At 38.6% G+C, this 19,674-nt stretch overlaps 1 protein-coding gene across 1 annotated transcript in view; it reads left to right on the forward strand.

The window, feature by feature from the left end:
* TENM3 (teneurin transmembrane protein 3) overlaps nucleotides 1-19,674 on the forward strand; it is a 450,290-nt gene that overhangs the window by 258,380 nt on the left and 172,236 nt on the right. The window contains exon 3 of the mRNA XM_052661270.1: nucleotides 6,615-6,852. Coding sequence (XP_052517230.1) covers nucleotides 6,615-6,852 — 238 coding nt within the window. The remainder of the gene's footprint in view (nucleotides 1-6,614; nucleotides 6,853-19,674) is intronic.

The raw sequence follows: 19,674 nt of genomic DNA on the forward strand, positions 1-19,674 counted from the left end.
AAGACCTGACTTCTTTGATGGCAAGGAGCTGAGCAAAATTAGCAGTCTATTTAATATTTATTAATGTAAAGTAAATTTAAACAGATATTGGCTGTCATCTGTGTTCAGTTTATCAAATAAAAATCAGAAACCATTAGGCTATCATGAAGGATATATGACCTGTAGGAACTTGGACAAAGAAAGATGGGGTGAAAGAAACAACACTAGTTAGGAATAGTATATAATTTCTAGAAGCACAGTGCCAAAAGTTTTATTTTTTAAAAAAAGTACAGAAGACTGTTTGGAAAAATTCACCTACATCTTTTCTAAAATATCTAATTTGGAGCATTTCTAAACATAAACTTTAAAATATAAGGAAAACATTATATTTGGCAAGCTATAATATATATTTTATGTATTGCTCATATCATATATTTATATCATATATTCTTATATATTTTATCTAATTGCTCCATTATATGTACATCTTAAAGGTAGATTTTAAATATTGGAACATCTGCCATGGTTCAAAAGAAATATTCCAGAACTCCAATTTTTGGAGTGGGTTGCATGCTACCCTTCTTGGATGAGATGACAACCCCCCCACCCCCACCCGCCAAGGTCCTGTTAAGGCGGAAATATCACCAACCATCCAACATGTTTTTTAGAAGTCTTTCAATAAGGCTTAGTAAGTGAAGTGAAGTCGCTCAGTCATGTCCGACTCTTTGCGACCCCTTGGACTGTAGCCCACCAGGCTCCTCCATCCCTGGGGTTTTCCAGGCAAGAATACTGGAGTGGGTTGCCATTTCCTTCTCCAGGAGATCTTCCCAACCCAGGGATTGAACCCAGGTCTCCCACATTGTGGTCAGACGCTTTTCCGTCTGAGCCACCAGGGAAGGCTTAGTAAAGGTACTGATAAATACAAAGGACTTTAAGTTAGAGTCCTGCCTTTCAGGATCTAAGAATTTAGTTGGGGAAACAAGACTTGTTTGCAAATTGCCTCACAATTAAAGGCAGTACAAGCTGTCTAACTGAATTATTGTGTGGTACGCCCGAGACTAACATAGCACTGTCATCAACTATACTTCGGTAATAAAAATAGAAGGCGATGTGAGAAGGCTCCGCGTTTCCTTCAACTCACCCTTCATCGACTTCTTCACAAATAATCATTCATTCAACAAGTATCCATGGAGTATTTATCATCGTAGAGAGTCTAACGGGGAACATGAGACCTCTAAAATTAGTTGTAATACAGAGAGGAAAAGGAGAAGGGCCATGGGAAAGAAAGATTTAAAAAAAAAAAAAACTAAGAAGATTCAGGGAAGAAATAACTGATTTCTGTTTGAAGGAAACAGAAGTAGAGTCATGTCATCATCCTTAGAGCTAGACATACACAGGGTTTGGATACAGAAAGGTAGAGGAAAATGTCTTTCAGATAGAAGCCACTGTACAGAAATCAAAAGGTGGGGGGGGGTGTGTACTGGGTACAGCAAGCTTGACTAGGACAAGGATACATCAAGAGAATTCATGGAAGAAACATTTGCAGAAATATCTGGGGGACTATCGTGGACAAGGATCACATTGACCTTTAGAGTTCATTATAAGTTTTATAGGCACTAGGAAGCCATTTGGGTTTTCCAGGAATAAAATGACATGTTCAGAGCTATGTCTCAGGAACACTGAACTTGGTGACTCTGTGCGGTCCCATCTAAAACTTTTTTCAAGTCTATGTAAAGCCTGTATCCGTGGATTAGCTTAGAGCAAAGTCTATAGTAGATGTGTTGGCTGTTCTCGCGTGGACCTGCCCACTTATATTAGATTCTTATTGCTGGTCTCCAAGTCTAAACCCTTGTGCCCACTTTGAATCTTGGTTATAAATCTTTGCCCTGGATGTTCATATGTCTTCCTATGAGGTTAAATGAGAATGTTCTCTCTGTCCTCAATGCTTTTCTTAAGCAAGTTTTTTGAGCTTAAAAATACCCCAAATCATGTAATTGATCATGTTTCCCTCTTTGTGCTTGCAACAAGGTAATTTAGAGCCAGATTTATACCCTGCTTTAAAAATGTGTAGGAACTTCCCTGATGGTCCAGTGGTTCAGAATCTGCCTTCCAGTGCAAGGACGAGAGTTCAGTCCTTGGTCTGGGCAGTAAGATCCCACGTGCAGTGGGGCAACTGAGCCCACATGCCGCACCCAGAGGAAAGCCGACACACCCCAGCAGAAGATCCTGCATGCCACATGAAGACCTGGCACAGCCAAATAAATAAATACTTTCAAAAATAAAAGATCCTTTTAAAAAACAAAAACTAAGAAAGTGTAAAGCCATAGAGCAGGAATTCACCCACTCCTCTCATATTTGGCTTTATCTTTCCCACTTTCAGTTTTCTTTTATGCTGTTGTCTTCTCTGACAGTGTTAAATTTTATTTCATCCTGTTATGCTTTATAAACATAATCGATCTAAAAGAAGTTGGTATAGATAAATACGTGCTCCAGCTACTTCTCACGTCCTGTGAGCTGGAATCTTTAGAACTAGCATTGACCTCCAATTGCATCCTCAGATTTAGCTTCTGTTTGTGGTCTGCTGCAGAATTTAAATGTCTGGCTATCCATTCTATCTCGCTCAGACTCTGCACTTACTCTGTCCTGTTGTCAGATTTTAAGTTGAACCTAGCTTTCATTATCTGGGTTTGCTTCACTGGTAGTGAGGATTCTGTGGTGGCTCAGTGGTTAAGAATCCACCTGCCAGAGCAGGAGACGTACGTTCAATCCCTGTGTTGGGAAGATCCCCTGGGAAAGGAAATGGCAATCCACCCTAGTATCCTTGCCTTGAGAATTCCATGGACAGAGGAGCCTAGTGAGCACCACTGTTTATATTTTTATTTAAGTATATTAAGCATACTAAGTATATTTTATTTAAGTATATCATTGGAAAAGACTCTGATGCTGGGAGGGATTGGGGGCAGGAGGAGAAGGGGACGACCGAGGATGAGATGGCTGGATGGCATCACCGACTCGATGGACGTGAGTTCGAGTGAACTCCGGGAGATGGTGATGGACAGGGAGGCCTGGTGTGCTGCTATTCATGGGGTTGCAAAGAGTCGGACACGACTGAGCGACTGAACTGAACTGAACTGAATTATATTTTTAAGTATATCAAGCCTCTAGAAACTAACATAATATTGTAACTCAACAATACTTCTATGAAAAATTTTAAATTCTTTTAAAGTTAGAAAAGAATAAGGATCTTAAATTCAACATATTGAAATATATGCTGATAATAGACCTTAAAATTTTCATGTTACAATAACAATATTTATAATAATTCACCATTTACACAGTGCTTTTACCTGTTACTGGTTTAGCAGATCCCTGAAATATAAACGCTTGATAAATGTCTGTGGGATGAATGACTAAGTATGTGCATAAGTGGATGAATGCATGCATTTCATTGAATTCTTAGGTGGTACTAATACCTCTGTTCAATTCAGTTCAGTTCAGTCGCTCAGTCATGTCCGACTTTTTGCGACCCCATGAATCGCAGCACGCCAGGCCTCCCTGTCCATCACTAACTCCTGGAGTTCACTCAAACTCACGTCCATTGAGTCGGTGATGCCATCCAGCCATCTCATCCTCTGTTGTCCCCTTCTCCTCCTGCCCCCAATCCCTCCCAGCATCAGAGTCTTTTCCAATGAGTCAACTCTTCGCATGAGGTGGCCAAAGTACTGGAGTTTCAGCTTCAGCGTCATTCTCTCCAAAGAAATCCCAGGGCTGATCTCCTTCAGAATGGACTGGTTGGATCTCCTTGAAGTCCAAGGGACTCTGAAGAGTCTTCTCCAACACCAAAGTTCAAAAGCATCAATTCTTTGGCGCTCAGCCTTCTTCACAGTCCAACTCTCACATCCATACATGACCACTGGAAAAACCATCGCCTTGACTAGATGGACCTTTGTTGGCAAAGTAATGTCTCTGCTTTTCAATATGCTGTCCAGGTTGGTCATAACTTTCCTTCCAAGGAGCAAGTGTCTTTTAATTTCATGGCTGCAGTCACCATCTGCAGTGATTTTGGAGCCCCAAAAAATAAAGTCTGACACTGTTTCCACTGTTTCCCCATCTATTTCCCATGAAGTGATGGGACCAGATGCCATGATCTTCGTTTTCTGAATGTTGAGCTTTCAGCCAATTTTCACTCTCCTCTTTCACTTTCATCAAGAGGCTTTTTAGTTCCTCTTCACTTTCTGCCATAAGGGTGGTGTCATCTGCGTATCTGAGGTGGGGCAGTATTATTTCCCACAGTACAGATGAGGAGACGGAGACTCACTATCATGACACCTGACAGAGTTAGGAAGTCAATTTGTTATCCTGACCTCTACTACATAGCTCTTTCTCAGCATAGTATAATATCTGATGTATCATTTATTCTGTGTAACCCATCTATAATATAATTCCATTCTTTCATGAAGCTGTACTTAAAAACATGGAGTCATTTGCCCCATTCCTCTACTTCTTTTTAGGCACAATCTTAATATTTTTCTTTTCAAGACGTTTCTTTTTTCTCCATTATGAGGCCAACCTAGTTTAGGCCCTCATGACTGTAGCTTATCATATCATCCTATAAGCATTTTCTTGAAATGTTCGTTGAAGACCTCTGTAGCCATTCTGATCATACGCACTGATGCTAGGAACAGCAGAGCTAATTATGTTAAATGATGTGCTTACGGGCATGCTAAGTCCCTTCAGTCATGTCCGACTCTCTGTGAGCCCATGGACTGTAGCCCGCCAGGCTCCTCTGTCCATGGGATTCTCCAGGCAAGAATACTGGAGTGGGTTGCTGTGCCCCTGCTCCAGGGGATGTTCCTGACCCAGGGATCAAACTCGTGTCTCTCTCACGTCTCCGCATTGGCAGGCGGGTTCTTTACCACTAGCACCACCTAACTGAATGGTAAATCTTCCATGAATTTTAAAATGTCTGTTTCTTTTCCTCACCACATTAAAGCCATATTTGTATTGTAACCCTGCCATTCCTTCAAAGGCTGATTCACTTTAACTGATATTTGAACACCCATAGTTTTTCATGAGCAGCAAACCAATGGGCCAAGTAAGATTTGTGTAGTTTCTAGTGTGGGAATCTTCAAGAAGGCTGCAAGGAAGCAGCTCTGTTGCATGGATTTAGGTGTGATTTCTGTCCTTCATTTCAAGAGAAAGAAATTATTAGTTGTTAAATGGTATGATATGGATTATTAGGGACCGCTGGAAACATGCAGTAATTACTGATTTTATGTACTGTGGGAGGAGCTATTTTAATTGTCGTACCCTGTAAAGAGGTTTGATAATATATATTCACACTATTAACATGTCATGTATTCATTCCATGCAACCAGAATTATAATGTTTGACTGTGTTATTTGGCTTAGCAATCACTGCTGGAGTTCACATTGTAGATGAAAGATAGTCCCTGCGTTTCCTATTCTCTTTTAATACATGCATTTATATTAATAGCATGATTTAATACATCACTTCAAAATTATATTGCACTTTGAACTGCATTTAGTCAAAAATTGACATCTTATGTGCGTGGAACCATAATAAGTTTAGCATTAAATTAAGGAGTCATCTGTCTGTTGGCTAAAATGTAGTGTTTGTGAATTCTGGCATGTCCACAGCTTAGGTAATGGGATTGAGACGTGGGCCTCAGATGTTGCATTCATTTGTGCATTTTAACTTATGGCTTATTAGCTTGAGGGACTTTTTTGCCCAGCTACAGCCTACTGTTGTATTTATATTTTGAAGCTGCTGGATCCGCTAGGATTCTGGTTCGAAACAAAATATTCGTATCAGTGACATAGTGACATGAGTCACTGTGGTCACCTATGACTTACTCCAAAATGTACTTCCACTGCATACTGTGAAATTGGAAAATCTGTTCTGTGTGTGTTCTAATGGATGTAACGGTCATTAAGTATATGAGTCTTCTGACGTTGTAATCAGCTGTGATTCAGTCTGTTAAATATCCATGAAACAACATCTGCTTCACAGAGTGACCTTCTGCTAAAGGATACTTAGCGTCTATTAGTAGATCACAGTGCAGATCTGCCTTATTTGAAATGCAGTAAACTAGAGTAGTCAACTACTGTTCAGCAACGAGCTTGTAATAATTTATTGCAGTTAAATAAAGCTTAAAAAAACTCCATTAAATAATTATAGGGATTATATGCATTTCCAAAACCTTTGTGTTCTACTGAAATTACCCATTTAATTTCAGGGTTGGTTTGTTAAAAAAAAAAAAAAAGCTGAAATGTAAAGACACATTAGGGGAGCTGTCAGATGCTGTTTTCTGTAGGTGTTAATAAAACCAGATGAAAAAAAAAATCTGAAACAAATTAAAACCAAAAGCAATTTTACCATCTGTTGTAGATTAATTAGAACTTTGCGTATCAAGGGTAAACTTGCTCTTAGAGAATGTCACTGAACACCCGCCTAATAGAATAATATGCAAATATATTAGGTAATGGATTTCTATGCCATTTTTAATGCTAATGGATCTATAGTGGAGCCCCAAGAAATTGGTAGTGTGTATAAATGTGTATGTACACAGACACGTATATATAATGAGTTTCCTTTTCTTTTTTTTTTTTCAGAGCAACCTGCAAACAACCAAGGCCAGTCCACCCTCCAGCCTTTGCCACCTTCCCATAAGCAGCACTCCGCACAGCATCATCCATCCATCACTTCTCTCAATAGGAACTCCCTGACCAATAGAAGGAACCAGAGCCCGGCCCCGCCGGCTGCTTTGCCCGCCGAGCTGCAAACCACACCCGAGTCCGTCCAGCTGCAGGACAGCTGGGTCCTTGGCAGTAATGTACCACTGGAAAGCAGGTGAGTCCCGAAGGGGAGGCTTGTGGAGGATTTGACTGTTAGGACCACACAGTGTACCTGCATGGAGAATGCATGTTTGACAGCAGTCAACAAACTGTATTTTTTTTTAGCATCTGAAATGGAAAGATAAGCTGGGCCAACCCTTTCCTCAGTAAGAGAGATTTACTTTTTTAAAAAATGTGGGGTACAGTTGCTTTACAGTATTGTGTTAGCTTCTGGTGCACAGTGAAGTACCTCAGGCATATGTGTGTGTGTATGTATATATCCGCTCCCTCTTGAGCCTTCCTGCTGCCCACCCCCACCCACCCAGCTAGGCCACCACAGAGCACCAAGCTGAGCTCCCTGTGCTAAGAGCGGCTTCCCACTTGCTGTCTGGTTTACACAAGGTAGTGTATATGTGTCAGGCCTGATCTCCCAATTGATCCCTCCCTCCTCTTCCCCCGTTACATCCGTGTCCATTCCCTGTGTCCGCCTCTCTATTCCGGCCCTGTAGTTAGGATCATCTGTCCCATTTTTCTAGATGCTGCATATATGAGTGAATATACGATATTCACTTTTCTCTTTCAGACTTCACTCTGTATGACAGACTCTAGGTCCATCTACAGCACTACAAATACCCAATTGCATTCCTTTCTGTGGCTGAGTAACACTCCTTTGTATGTATGCACCACATCTTCTATGTCCATTCAGTTGTCAGTGGACATTTAGGTGCTATTATAAATAGTGCTGCAGTGGACACCAGCGTGCATCATTAGTGAGTTACAGTCTTCTCAAGGTGTGTGCCCAGGAGTGGGATTGCTGGATCATATGGTAGTTCTATATTTAGTTTGTTAAGGAGCCTCCAGTGGCTATACCAGTTTACCAACAGTGTAGGAGGGTTTCCTTTTCTCCATACTGTTTGTCTTCTCTAGAAACAGGGCCACGTTATTGGTGCTCTTTTGGTTGTTGGGGCAGTGCACTTTGCCATCCTTTTCACACTTTATTATTTTTATCTTCAGATTCTCAGGCATGTGGGAAAAAAGGACTAGAGATTTAAGGGTGATTATTCTCAGTCCCAGGATGCAGTGATTATATTGTACATCTACTGGGTTCTAGATGCCCCTGGTTCTCACAGGCTCCATTTTGTCCATTGCATCCTAAAATCATAGTGGACTCTCACAGATGATAATTCAGCATAAGTCAGATGACCCTTTGCTACGGAGATTTTAGTTTTTTGCAATGTGAGGGAGGTTTCAAGTTCCTTCCAGCATTACTCCCATTCATGCCTAGACCATGCTATTAGGAAAAGCTTCCTTATGATGAACTGAACTTCTGTTCCTGAAACTCCCTTCCTCTGGTAGTCATCGTGCAGGTGGGAATATGTAATTCCACAAAGCTGTTTTGCCCCATCTCTACACCATAGCCCATGGGCCCCTCTCAGTCTTCCCTTCCAGAAGCTTCGCCAGCTTGGTGCTTTTTCTCTAGCACGTGCTGATGTTTCCATGAGGTTCTTAACAATTACGAGTTCTAGCACCGCTTGGCCTGCAGTTAGCAACCTGCTCACACAAGAATATAGACCAGCCAGAGCTATTTTGAGCTAATCCATTTCATTTTTAAATATCTCCAAATACAAAAAATCTTACCTTCTTCCTTTGGTCAGGACCTCACCAGTCAGCATCTCCTGAGAGCTATGTATCACGCAAGCAAAGGCTGTGGTGTCTTACTTCATGGGTTTCCTACTGGCAGCTCTGCAGCACAGGTCCCCTAAAACTCCTGTTAGTGTTTATTTCTTCCCTGCCTTCCCTGAAGCTTCTCATAGCTTCAGAGACGAAGATTTATCTCCACATAAAGCCAGAAACCAGAGGATGCTGAACCTCCTGGGAGAATGTTCCCCCAAGTGCCCTGCCCTGTGGAGCCCCTGGCTAAAGTCAGCTTAAAAAAAAAACAAAAACTTATTTACTTATTTATTTTTGTTCACACTGGAAACTGGTTGTTGTGCCAGGGCTTTCTCTAGCCGTGGCTCCCAGGCTCCTCATCGCAGTGGCGTCTCTTGTTGCAGAACACTGGCTCCAGGGCGTGTGGGCTTCAGTAGTTGCTGCGTGTGGGTTAAGCAGCTGTGGCTCCCGGGCTCTAGAGCATCGGCTCAATAGTTGTGTCTCAGACTCAGTTGCTCCGAGGCATGTGGGATCTTCCTGGATCAGGGATGAACCTGTGTCCCCTGTGTTGGCAAGCGGATTCTTAGCCACTGGACTACCAGGAAGTCCTAAAAGTCAGCTTTATACGTTAGATCCTGGATGAAAAAGTGGGTCTCAGTGAATAAACTGCTGTTTTTTGCCATTAATTGTGTGACCTAAAGCAGTTCTACCCTGAGGATGAGCAAGCAGGAGGTGCTCACAGTTAGTTGTCAACAATACAAATCTTTCTGGTTTTTCTTTTTACTCTTGAACTAAGAACAGGTTAAAAAGAACCCTTTTTGTCAATAGTGTCAGCCAAGAGTAGCTGGGTTTTATCATTTATTTTGTATTATTGAGCACTCTTCCTGGAGCAGTTAGGAAGAGAGAGTACAGAAGTAGGCAAGTAGCAGATTTCTTCACTTAAAAACAAAGAGTCACGTGCACAGATCTTTTTCTTCCTGAGGTTATTAGCACAGTGTCATTTAAATTTACCCAGTGTCATTAATTAGCACACCCTAAACAACTAATCAACACTGATTCACTGTTGTCATTTGAAAAAAAAATGTATTAGGAAAAAAGTAATTTTCCAGCTGAGACATCAGATTGAATATGGATAATTGCATTGTAGTTGACAATAAGTGTCTTGACAAATATTTATGAAATGTGCCAAGTTAGGTCATCAGAAATGTGTTTAACTGGGGGATGTGGTAGTTAGCACAAAAGCCTCAAAAACTGCTGATAGGAAAGATGGTATTCCTTGAAGCCATATCCCTTTTTTTTTTTCAGTTAATTAATTTGTTTATTTTTGGCTGCTCTGTACTTGGTTGCTGTGCTCAGGCTTTTTCCAGTTGAGTGTGTGAGCGTCTCAGTTGCTGTGGCTTCTCTTGTGGCAGAGCATAGTCTCTGGAACATGAGCCTCAGTCATTGCAGCTTCTGGGCTCGAGTGCACCAGCTCAGTGGTTGCAACGCACGGGCTTAGTTGCTCTGCGGTATGTGAGATCTTCCTGGATGAGGGACTGAACCCATGTCCCTTGCATTGGCAGGCAGGTTCTTAATCCCTGACCTCCAGGGAAGTCCTGAAGGCTTAATTTGAAGTGCAGATATTTGGGATCATTGGAGGGAAATATATGGCGTGTTCTTGTTATTCCTCATATTGTACTAATGAATATTTGTTGGTGGTGAGTGAGCAAAGAAAGTAGCTCTTTAGAAGAGAACCCATGGTGGCTATAGGTGAAACTGTAACTGATTTCTCCAAATTCAGACCATATAAGAAATCACTCTCAGAGCAATTTCAAAGCTGTGACATTTGAAATTCCATTTCAAAGCAGTACCACTCATGAACCATCAATGGAATTACATTTTATAGTTTTATGAATTGACAAAGGAAGAAAATCTACTAGTTGATATTCTCACACACATATATAGAAAGTATAATGAATCTAGACACTGTACATCATGCTGAAATATTTTAATCTGTGGTAGAGTTTTGTTCGTTTCTCCTTTCCCAGTGTTCACACCTTATAATATTACTGATCAAAAGAAATGGCATTTCCACTTGCAGGCACTCGGTGAATCAACCTAAGCAGTGGTGAGGAAATTTCACACCGTCCTGACATGGTGCCACTGTGGTTTCTTTAATAGTCTCACTTGGCTGGAACTCTTGAGGTGAAGAACCAGGCTTATTTATCATTGATTTTTCCTTTTTTAGCGAAGATTCCCTATTGAGTATGATTCTTAGTTTCAACCATATTAACAACTTCATCCAGACTTATGTCTGCCTTTAACTATTTTTTAATCTAGTGTAGAGTCTCATCTTTGGCAATTATTGCTACTTATGATAAGTAAGACTTATCTTACTGATTGTCATTTTCCTGAAACTGTCATTTAAAAGATATTAGCTATAAAGATTAAAATTCAGTTCTGTGTAGATTAAGAACCTCTGTTTTTTTTGCTTTGTCTCTTCCCTTTTTCTCCTTTCAGTGATAATAGTTGGCAACAAGTGGCATGTAATAATCCATTAAAATCTCAGTAATTCACATCTAAACTTGATACAGAAGACATAAAAGATACGTCCTGTCTGTTTCGACATTGCTTTCATTTTGATTTATTAAAAAGCATTTTTTCCCATCAGCAGATTCTTGCTTCTGTAGAAGTGTTTCTTTCCTTTTGCTAATGAATTTAACATTTGCTGCTGCTGGAAACAATCAGTAGTATTGTGTCCTGTACATTTCTACCCAATAAACAGCATAGCTCTGGTCTCCCATCTCCAGTGAGTTTTCAGATGTAGAGTCATATCAAGATGCAAACAATTATTTGTCATTTATGAGTATATTCTTCTAATGTTATCATCACCTAGAAATAACAATCCGGGCATGGACAGAACACCAATACTTGCTTAGAATTTTTCTGACGACTCTTTTCCTTGGAGCTCAGTATTTCTTGTCTTTTGTATAATTCATTTTTAGGGCATCTGATAGCCTGTAGCTCATCCTTTGTTTATTTTATACTTCAGCTGCCTCAGTACATAATAATAGCTGCTACCAGAATATAGAGCAGCTGAAGAAAAGCTTGCACTTGACTCCGGATGGCAGTGGTACTTAAAGGTACAGTACAGAGACACTCCCTGAGAAGCCTGACCTTCAGCAATTGTAAAGTTAATTGCCTGCAAGTTCTTCATTTATATATGTGAATTAAGTAGCTTAGTAGTTACCTATTAGATGTTAACCAAGTGGTTCATGTGTAGCTATTTAATAAAAGATTTATTAAAGTCTTGTTTTATTATGAAGTCTACTTTGGCATGGATAGCTCATTAGTTATGTTCCCATAGCTTTTTACTTTGTAGCTCAGTAATGTTTTGCTAATTATTAATGTATGAAAACGCATATTCAGTTACCTTTTTATTACTGCATTTTTAATTTAAATATCGAGATGTCTTAGGCTGCTTTAATGGGAAATCAATGGGTATATCTTTTTAAAAAATTACATAAACAGAAGTATGATGTACTAAAGTAAGATATTTTCCTTCTTTCCCCCCCTTTTATCTTTACTTTAAATGGTTCTAAGGAAAAAGAAAGACAACCAGGTCTGAGTTAGCCTTGGCTATTAGAAATCTAGGCAGCAACACACATACTGGCTGTTCAGTGCCAGAGGAAAGCCTTCCCAGTTGAAAAATTGTACCTCCACCTACAAGCCGATAACCAGCTACCTTTAGCAAGGTAGTAAGTAGTAAGATCCTGCTTCATTAAAGACACAGCTTTAAGTAAAATATCACTGGAAAGGTAATCCACTAACTTAATTTTACTAATTGATGCCATATCCTTTTTTAATTGCAGTTTTTTGTTTACTTTCTAATTCTGTATTTTATTGGAGTATAACTGTTAAAGATATTTTCAGGAAACCCAAGAACACATGTGGGAAAAGAGAAAACCACAAAATATGGTAACAAGACATAACAATGAAAAAGCTCAGGTTTCAGAACATAAACTTCAAAATCGGACGTGGGCCTCAGCTAAGAAATTCTTTGAGAGTCTCACTGTCTCCATTTGGTTTTTTTTTGTTTGTTTTTACAAACACCCTGTAAACTCATCTAAAATTGCATATTAGTGAATAGTCAAAATCAAAGGGATTCCAAGATCTCTTGAGATACTTTGTCTTTAATAACTTTTGTTATTTGCTAAAAGGCCCACAGAGGGATGTGTGTGTCCAGTTGTAAGAGTCATCGAAAGACAGAGGAGGGCAGAGGTGTGATACAAGAAGGTTCGCTAGGAGGTGTTTGTATTTAAGATGTCTCAGTGTAACCAGAAGTAGGATCTGGCTGCTCACAATTCAAAAGCCATTGAAGAGGTCAGGTTAGTGGAAAGGAAAGTTTGCTTTATTTTGGATGCCAGCAACCAAGGGGAGGGCAATCTCCTGTCCAAAGTCCCCCTCCTCCTGACAATCAATGGGCAAGAGCTTTTACAGGCTGAGGGAGGGGGCTGCATGCAGAAACAGCACAGTCATCTCTAACAGCCATCTTGATACTGGTCATCAGTGGGCTGGTCAGCGTCATCTTGGTTATTTTAGGGACAGTTAGTCTTCAGTTCCATGGGCGGTTTGTTCTCAGAATTGTGGCAGCTTATGGCATGGTTACTGCCTGGCCATCATGTAATTACCTTCTCCATCTGGTTAGGGTTTCAGCATCTGTAAGACAGCTCACAGGATATGGCTCAGCATATAATCTGTAGCCCTCGAGGAGGAACTAAAGGTCCGTGGCTGTGTTTAATGGCTAAACTATTATTATTTGCTCTCCTTTGGCTGTTTTCCTTTGTTTCTGCATGTTCTCACTTCTCTGATTAAACTTATTCCTTGGCTAAAGGTTTTCCACAGACAAAAGGCAGGCTGAGGACCTGGGACATTTCATCCATTTGTAGCTTAAAAATGTATCTCAGTGAGAGGAGGATAACTCCAGAAGCTGCTGTGCTCTTAGCTCAGCAGCTGTGTTCTATCATAGCCGTATAGCTTATCGTCCGACCAGGACAGTATGCGAGTGACGGGAGCCACAGGGACTGCAGGCATAAACTGAGGCTGCTCTTGGCAAACCGGCATATGGTACCCCAGCTAAGCTTTATTCCCAAGAGTAAAGTTCCTTTTTAAGTTCAAATTACTTCTCACATGAGGTAAATAACAACACAGAGAGGAAGTAAAAGAGGAAGTAGGAAGGCGGCCATTAGTTGAATACATGTGTGATTCCTACTTTGAGATTTTCTAGTTTTTATTGCCGACTTGTAGCAAATATTTAACCCTTCCCAGAAAAAAAACTTCTGTTGGCCTCCAAAATATGCAATTCCTAGAATGATATGTAAGATAGTCGTCTTTCTTTTCTTCTCGCGATATCCAGAGAACAAGAGGGGGCACGTATTAAATTGGTGTATTGAATGGCTTTTTTGTCCAAAAAGTTCAAATTTAATTTCTTAGATGTCAGATGTTAAAGGTAAATCATATTAACTAAAAATAATAAAGAGAAAATTTGATCCTGAATTTACTCAAAGAATGGACATCCATGTCTCTCCGGTAGCATTATAATTTGGTTTCTGAAACCATCTGTTATATTGAAGGAGACCTCATTCTAAAGTATGAGATAAAGATTCATAGATGATTACTAAGATAAATGAAAGTGAAAGCATAATTTTTAAATGTGAAATTACTACTAACCAGTTGTAATGCTATAACCTCAACTAGGTTGTTTAGCAGGCATCATGCCAATAATTAAAATGAGAAAGTAGGCTATGGACTAATTATAGCTCTAAAATTTTGACTCTCAGGAGGCTGTATTGATATATATTCCTGAAGATCTAGTAAATATATAAACACAGTTTAGCATCATGTGACAAACATGAGCTTTGCAGTCAGACCTGATTTTTAATCCTAGATCCATCATTTAAACTAGCTATATAATAATCTATAAATTATTTAAATCTGAGGTCAGTTTCCAATGCAATAATAATATCACCTCAAAAATGTTGTGTTAAATGAAATAATGTAAGCAAAGCCCCTAGAACATGATAGGTGCTTCATAACTGTTTTTTAATTTGACCAGATAATAACAACCATTGCATAGGATAAGATAACCTAATTGGTTAAGAGTTGAGCAAATATCTTTTATCATTAAGTAGCTCTCTTCTCTCCAAAAATGAGAAACATATGTTTTAACTGGAGTACTTATGTCTAATTTATCTTTATGTGTGAGATAGTCTAAGCCTAAACCATAGTTTTACCAGAATAAAATCTCTTGTTTTTTTCACTATTCCTGTCATTCAGCAAAAAGAAGGTAAATTTATGCAGATAGGAACCCCAAGTCTGTTCATTTTGTTCTTGAGAAGAAAAAAGAAATCTTCAAATTATAATGAAAGGCAACTATTCATATCCCTGAAACATTTAATTAACTAAAGTAATAAATGTTTGGAATGAATCCATAAAAACCCTGATAGATGCATTGTCTTCATATCAGTCAGAAGTGAGACCCCAGTTGTGTTTTAAGGCTTTTAAAGCTTTAGGTATCTTTTGAGTATGACGAAGTTACTGTACAATAGAGTAGGAGTGTTATTTTGTTTAATTGAGGTGAACCAGTTTTTTTTTAATAGCAATTAAGATACCAAGAAAGTATGCATTAATCATTTGCTAAAGGCCTTAAATGACTTTTTGAAAGTGTAATTCCCTCCTATTGCAAATACTGTGTACTCTGATAATGTCTGGTTTTGGATAACCAGCAATCTGTATAAAATATTCATATATGATAACCTTAATTTCCATGATACCTAGGGAAATGAATTCTTAATTACTCCTAACACACTTCTAGTCGCTTCTCTGAGTGTGATCAAAGTAAAAGGTCAACTGTGCTGTTACTCTGGTCACAGCTAATGATTGTGTTTTTGTCATTACCTTTTTTCTGTATTTGACCTATTCATTGTAAGGTGCCTCTCTTCTTCCTCAGCAACTGTTTTTGAAAGTTTTTTTAGAAGATTCTTTTACTCTTCAGTGAGATTGTCTGTGAAAATATGTTTCAGTCCTCTTTCCTTGATTACGAGAGTATGTACCTGTGTGTGTTATCTCTACGTAGCATCATCCCTTCATGTTGATTTTATCTTTTTCTTCTAGAATACATTGTCCAATTTTGAAACTATTTTTCCTCTCTAAAATTTCATCCTCTGGTTTCATCACCAATGAACAATACCCTGTCAAAGATAATTGCTTTTTTTTCCTGTGTTTCTTCATTTTGCCTTGACTTACTTTTGCCTATTTTATTTCTTTCTCCTCTCATTTCAAGCCTGAGTCTGTTGTCCTATTACCCCATTCTCAGAATGCTTTCATTTTAGCCCATAAGATTAAAATCTTGAACATACAGTTAGCCAAATAAGTTTAATACATTCTATTTGGTAACCCCTCTGATTCTGCTGTGACCCTCTGTGAGTTCATAGTAGCTCACCTCATATTCCGAGCCACTTAAAATACTACTACCTAGGAATTCCCTGGCAGTCCAGTGGTTAAAACTCCACGTTCCCAACACAGGGGCACCGGCTCAATCCCTGTTTGGGGAACTAAGATCCCACATACTGCACAATGCAGACTTAAAAAAAAAAGTAGATTTTATAAAACCCACAGAGTGGGGATTTTTATGAAGTTTAAGTAACATAATGTTTTCTCTACACACTTTGAATAGGTCCTCAATAAGCTTTACTTAGAACACTCACCGCTCTGGACTGGTTGCTTTCTGTTCTGTTAAATACTTCTTGCTTGCCATCACACATCTGATTGACAAGGGTATCTTCCACATCTCTTAAAACCCTGGAACGCTTTTATCCTTTATCAGCTTTCATCGACACCTGAAATTATTGTTTTTGTAGATCACGCTTCCCTTCTCAAATTTATAGAAAGAGCTTTGCTGAACAATTTTAAGGCATCAATAATTAAATGAATTAATAATTAAATAGATTAAATCTTGTTCAAATAGCACATAGGAATTTTAAGATCTCCTTTTTCATTTCTATTTTAATTTTAATATATTTAGTATGTAATAACTCCCAACAGTAGTATAATTGATATCTTAAAACATGTAGGAAACTATCTAATGTAGATTTGGGTCTTTGATATCATGGCTTCACAATTAAACCAGCTAAAATGCAACAAAGACTAGTAAGTTATTTTAGCAATTTTGATAATAGTTTTAAAAATTGTGCATACTTAATCCAGTTGTTCAGTTCTTAATGCTCCCAAGCAAACTCTGCGAGATGATTTGTTACTTGGTTATAGACATGTTTAAGTTAAATCATAGTAAAAATATTTTTCTTCCTATTATAGTCTTATTTATTTTTTTACAAATGTGATTATACTTAAAATTTACATTGTATGTCTCTCCTTATTTAAAACTGAAAAGTAAATGTAAGACAGTAAAAAGTTTACTAAAATACATTTCCTGCAAATCACCTTAATACTGTCCAGAATTTTGCCTCCTGGTTTTCAAAGATCAATTAACACATGATGCTATATTTACCAAGTACATGTTTGTGTACTCAGTATGATTACAGATGATACAAGGGCAGTTGCCAAAATGCACAGTTATCAATACATTCATATTGCAATTTTTTGGTAAAATATTATAAAACAATTTTTTGTCTCAATCCTCTTTTTGTAAACCACTAATAGTGCATATTAATTCAGGCAATAGCAGCGAAATATATCTTGTTTATAAACTTTTCATTTAAGACATTTTTCTTGTTGGGATCACCTCCTAGTGTGAAAGTTGTCCAAAGATAATAGCACATCAATTCAAAAGTATAATAGATTTGAGACCACAACATGCTGTCAGCATGAAGTAGTTTATCAGTCTCACTAACTCACTGTCACAGCTAGAATCATTACACATTTGTTCTTTTGTTTTCATGTCAAAGTATGTAATTTACATTCTAATGCTGCTTACTCATGTGGAGGATGTTTAATTTTCTTATTTAAAATATTTTTTAAATGCATACCACAATTAATTTAAAGGTAATAAAAGAACAGGCACTTTAATTAGTAGGAATCTAAAATATTTCCTTTTTTGCACAATATATTACTTAATATAAAATATATTCAGTTGTTTATAGTGATAATACCTTTACATCAGAAGCAAAATAATTAATCTATTTTGAACAAGCCCTGTCCAGTTCTTAGAAAATTTATCCACACACCCACACACATCACCTTTTCTAGACTCATTCTGTTTAGAAATTAGCAGAAATCAATTCTTTTAATTCATTTGGCTGCACTGGGTTCTTTGGTTGTGGCATGCAAACTCTCATTTGCAGCATAGGGGATCTAGTTACTTGACCAGGCATCAAACCCAGGCCCCCTGCATCAGAAGCATAAAGTCTTAGCCATGGACCACCAGGAAGTCCCCAAAATTAGCAAAAATTAAATTATCAAAATGCAAAGTGAAAAATATTGAGGTTTGTCATTGACTCACTGTAAGCAAATTTTGTTTTTTTCTCAACTGTTCCACCTTTTCATCAATCCTTGAGACAAGCCTATTCAGTTTTAATATCCCATTTGGTAATTTTTTATTCTTAGTTTTACCTTTTGGCAAGTGCTGCTTCAGCACAGTGGTTGCTGAAGAAGTTAATTAAAAACTAGTTCTCCAAATAGTTTTTACTTTCCTCCTACCAGTTCAGTAAATCTTCACTGGTTTTCTTACTCACCGTTGAAAGCGTGTTCTAAGATAATATCTAAAGGATGAACTTCAACTGTAATAATGAGGATCCAGTGTAGGGTTTCTTTTTTCAAATATACTAGAATTCTGCTCCCTCTGAACCTCAGTGAGAGAATTTTTTTTCACTCTGTAGTTTTTGTGGTTCAGGAGCTCCTAGTGCTGCAGCCTTTGTCAGGACGTGTGTGGTAGTGCACACACCACGGTCAGTGCCGGGAAAGTCACCCCGATTGTCACTACTCTGTCCTAAGCTGCTTCAAAGGGGAAAAGTCAGGGAGAACTAACATTCTACAGGAAAATACTCATTTTGTTTCTTTTGCCTCATAGTGACAGATGTGTAAGGAAGTAAGGAGATTAGATTTGTGTGTGTGTGTGTGTGTGTGTGTATCCAGTGCTCTTAAAATGTTTAGAATTGACTTTTCCAGAAGTATTTCCTAATAGAAAGAGAATGAGTAGAGATAGCTTTTTCTTTTAATTCAGGTAATACATGGAAGCAAAATATTTAGAGGAAAAAAGAGAATATATAAAGACAGAAAGGTTAAGAGTGGAGAAGGAAATGGCAACCCACTCCAGTATTCTTGCCTGGAGAATCCCAGGGATAGGGGAGCCTGGTAGGCTGCCGTCTATGGGGTCGCACAGAATCGGACACGACTGAAGCGGCTTAACAGCAGCATTGTCTGTATGAATAAAAGTCATGAAACCTTTTGGGAAGTTGTAAATACCCAAGATGGATTATCAGGTAGCCTTCTACATAACTGACAAATCCAAGTACTAAGTTCAATGAAAAAAGGAAAGAACTCTCTAAAAAAGAGGTCCTAATGGAATAGGGTGGTTTGTTGGTGAATGTCTGATAAGCACATAGAAATATAGATACTCTGGGAAACAAAGAAGAACCAGGGTAGAATGGATCCCGGTGTCTCATTTAGAGATAAGTAAGAGTCAATAAATGTGGCAGGCATTTAAAAGTGGCAATGAAATTAGAAAGGACGCAGGAACCAGTTTCTTAACACATAGGCAAAATCGAAGGGAAAGAGCAGTAAAGGAAAGGTTGTTGCAAGTAAAGAATAAAGAGTGAGATGACATAATACGGTGAAAAATGGTTAGGCCTTTGGATCCTGAGGTCGGATGGATCAAGCCTCATGTCCTACACATTCCATTTGCTCTAAACTACTTGAAGAGAGCTAGCAGCAGTGACTGTTTAAGCAAGAGTCTTTGGGTTGATTTTCTGATTTGTTATACAATCTGGATGGGAGTCTTGAAGCTAAACCCAAGCTAAGAAACTAACACGCCAGTCGCTTTACTGCAGTGGTTCTCAAAAGTATGGTCCCTGGACCCAGAAGCATGAGCTGCTGGGGTTCCACCCCAGACCTCCTGTGTCTTAACAAGCCTTCCAAGGGATTCTGGTGCAAGCTGAAGTTTGAGAACCACTGCTTTAACATATGCAATAGTCTC

This window comes from Budorcas taxicolor, chromosome 24, assembly GCF_023091745.1.
Source record: "Budorcas taxicolor isolate Tak-1 chromosome 24, Takin1.1, whole genome shotgun sequence".
NCBI classification, from domain to species: domain Eukaryota; kingdom Metazoa; phylum Chordata; class Mammalia; order Artiodactyla; family Bovidae; genus Budorcas; species Budorcas taxicolor.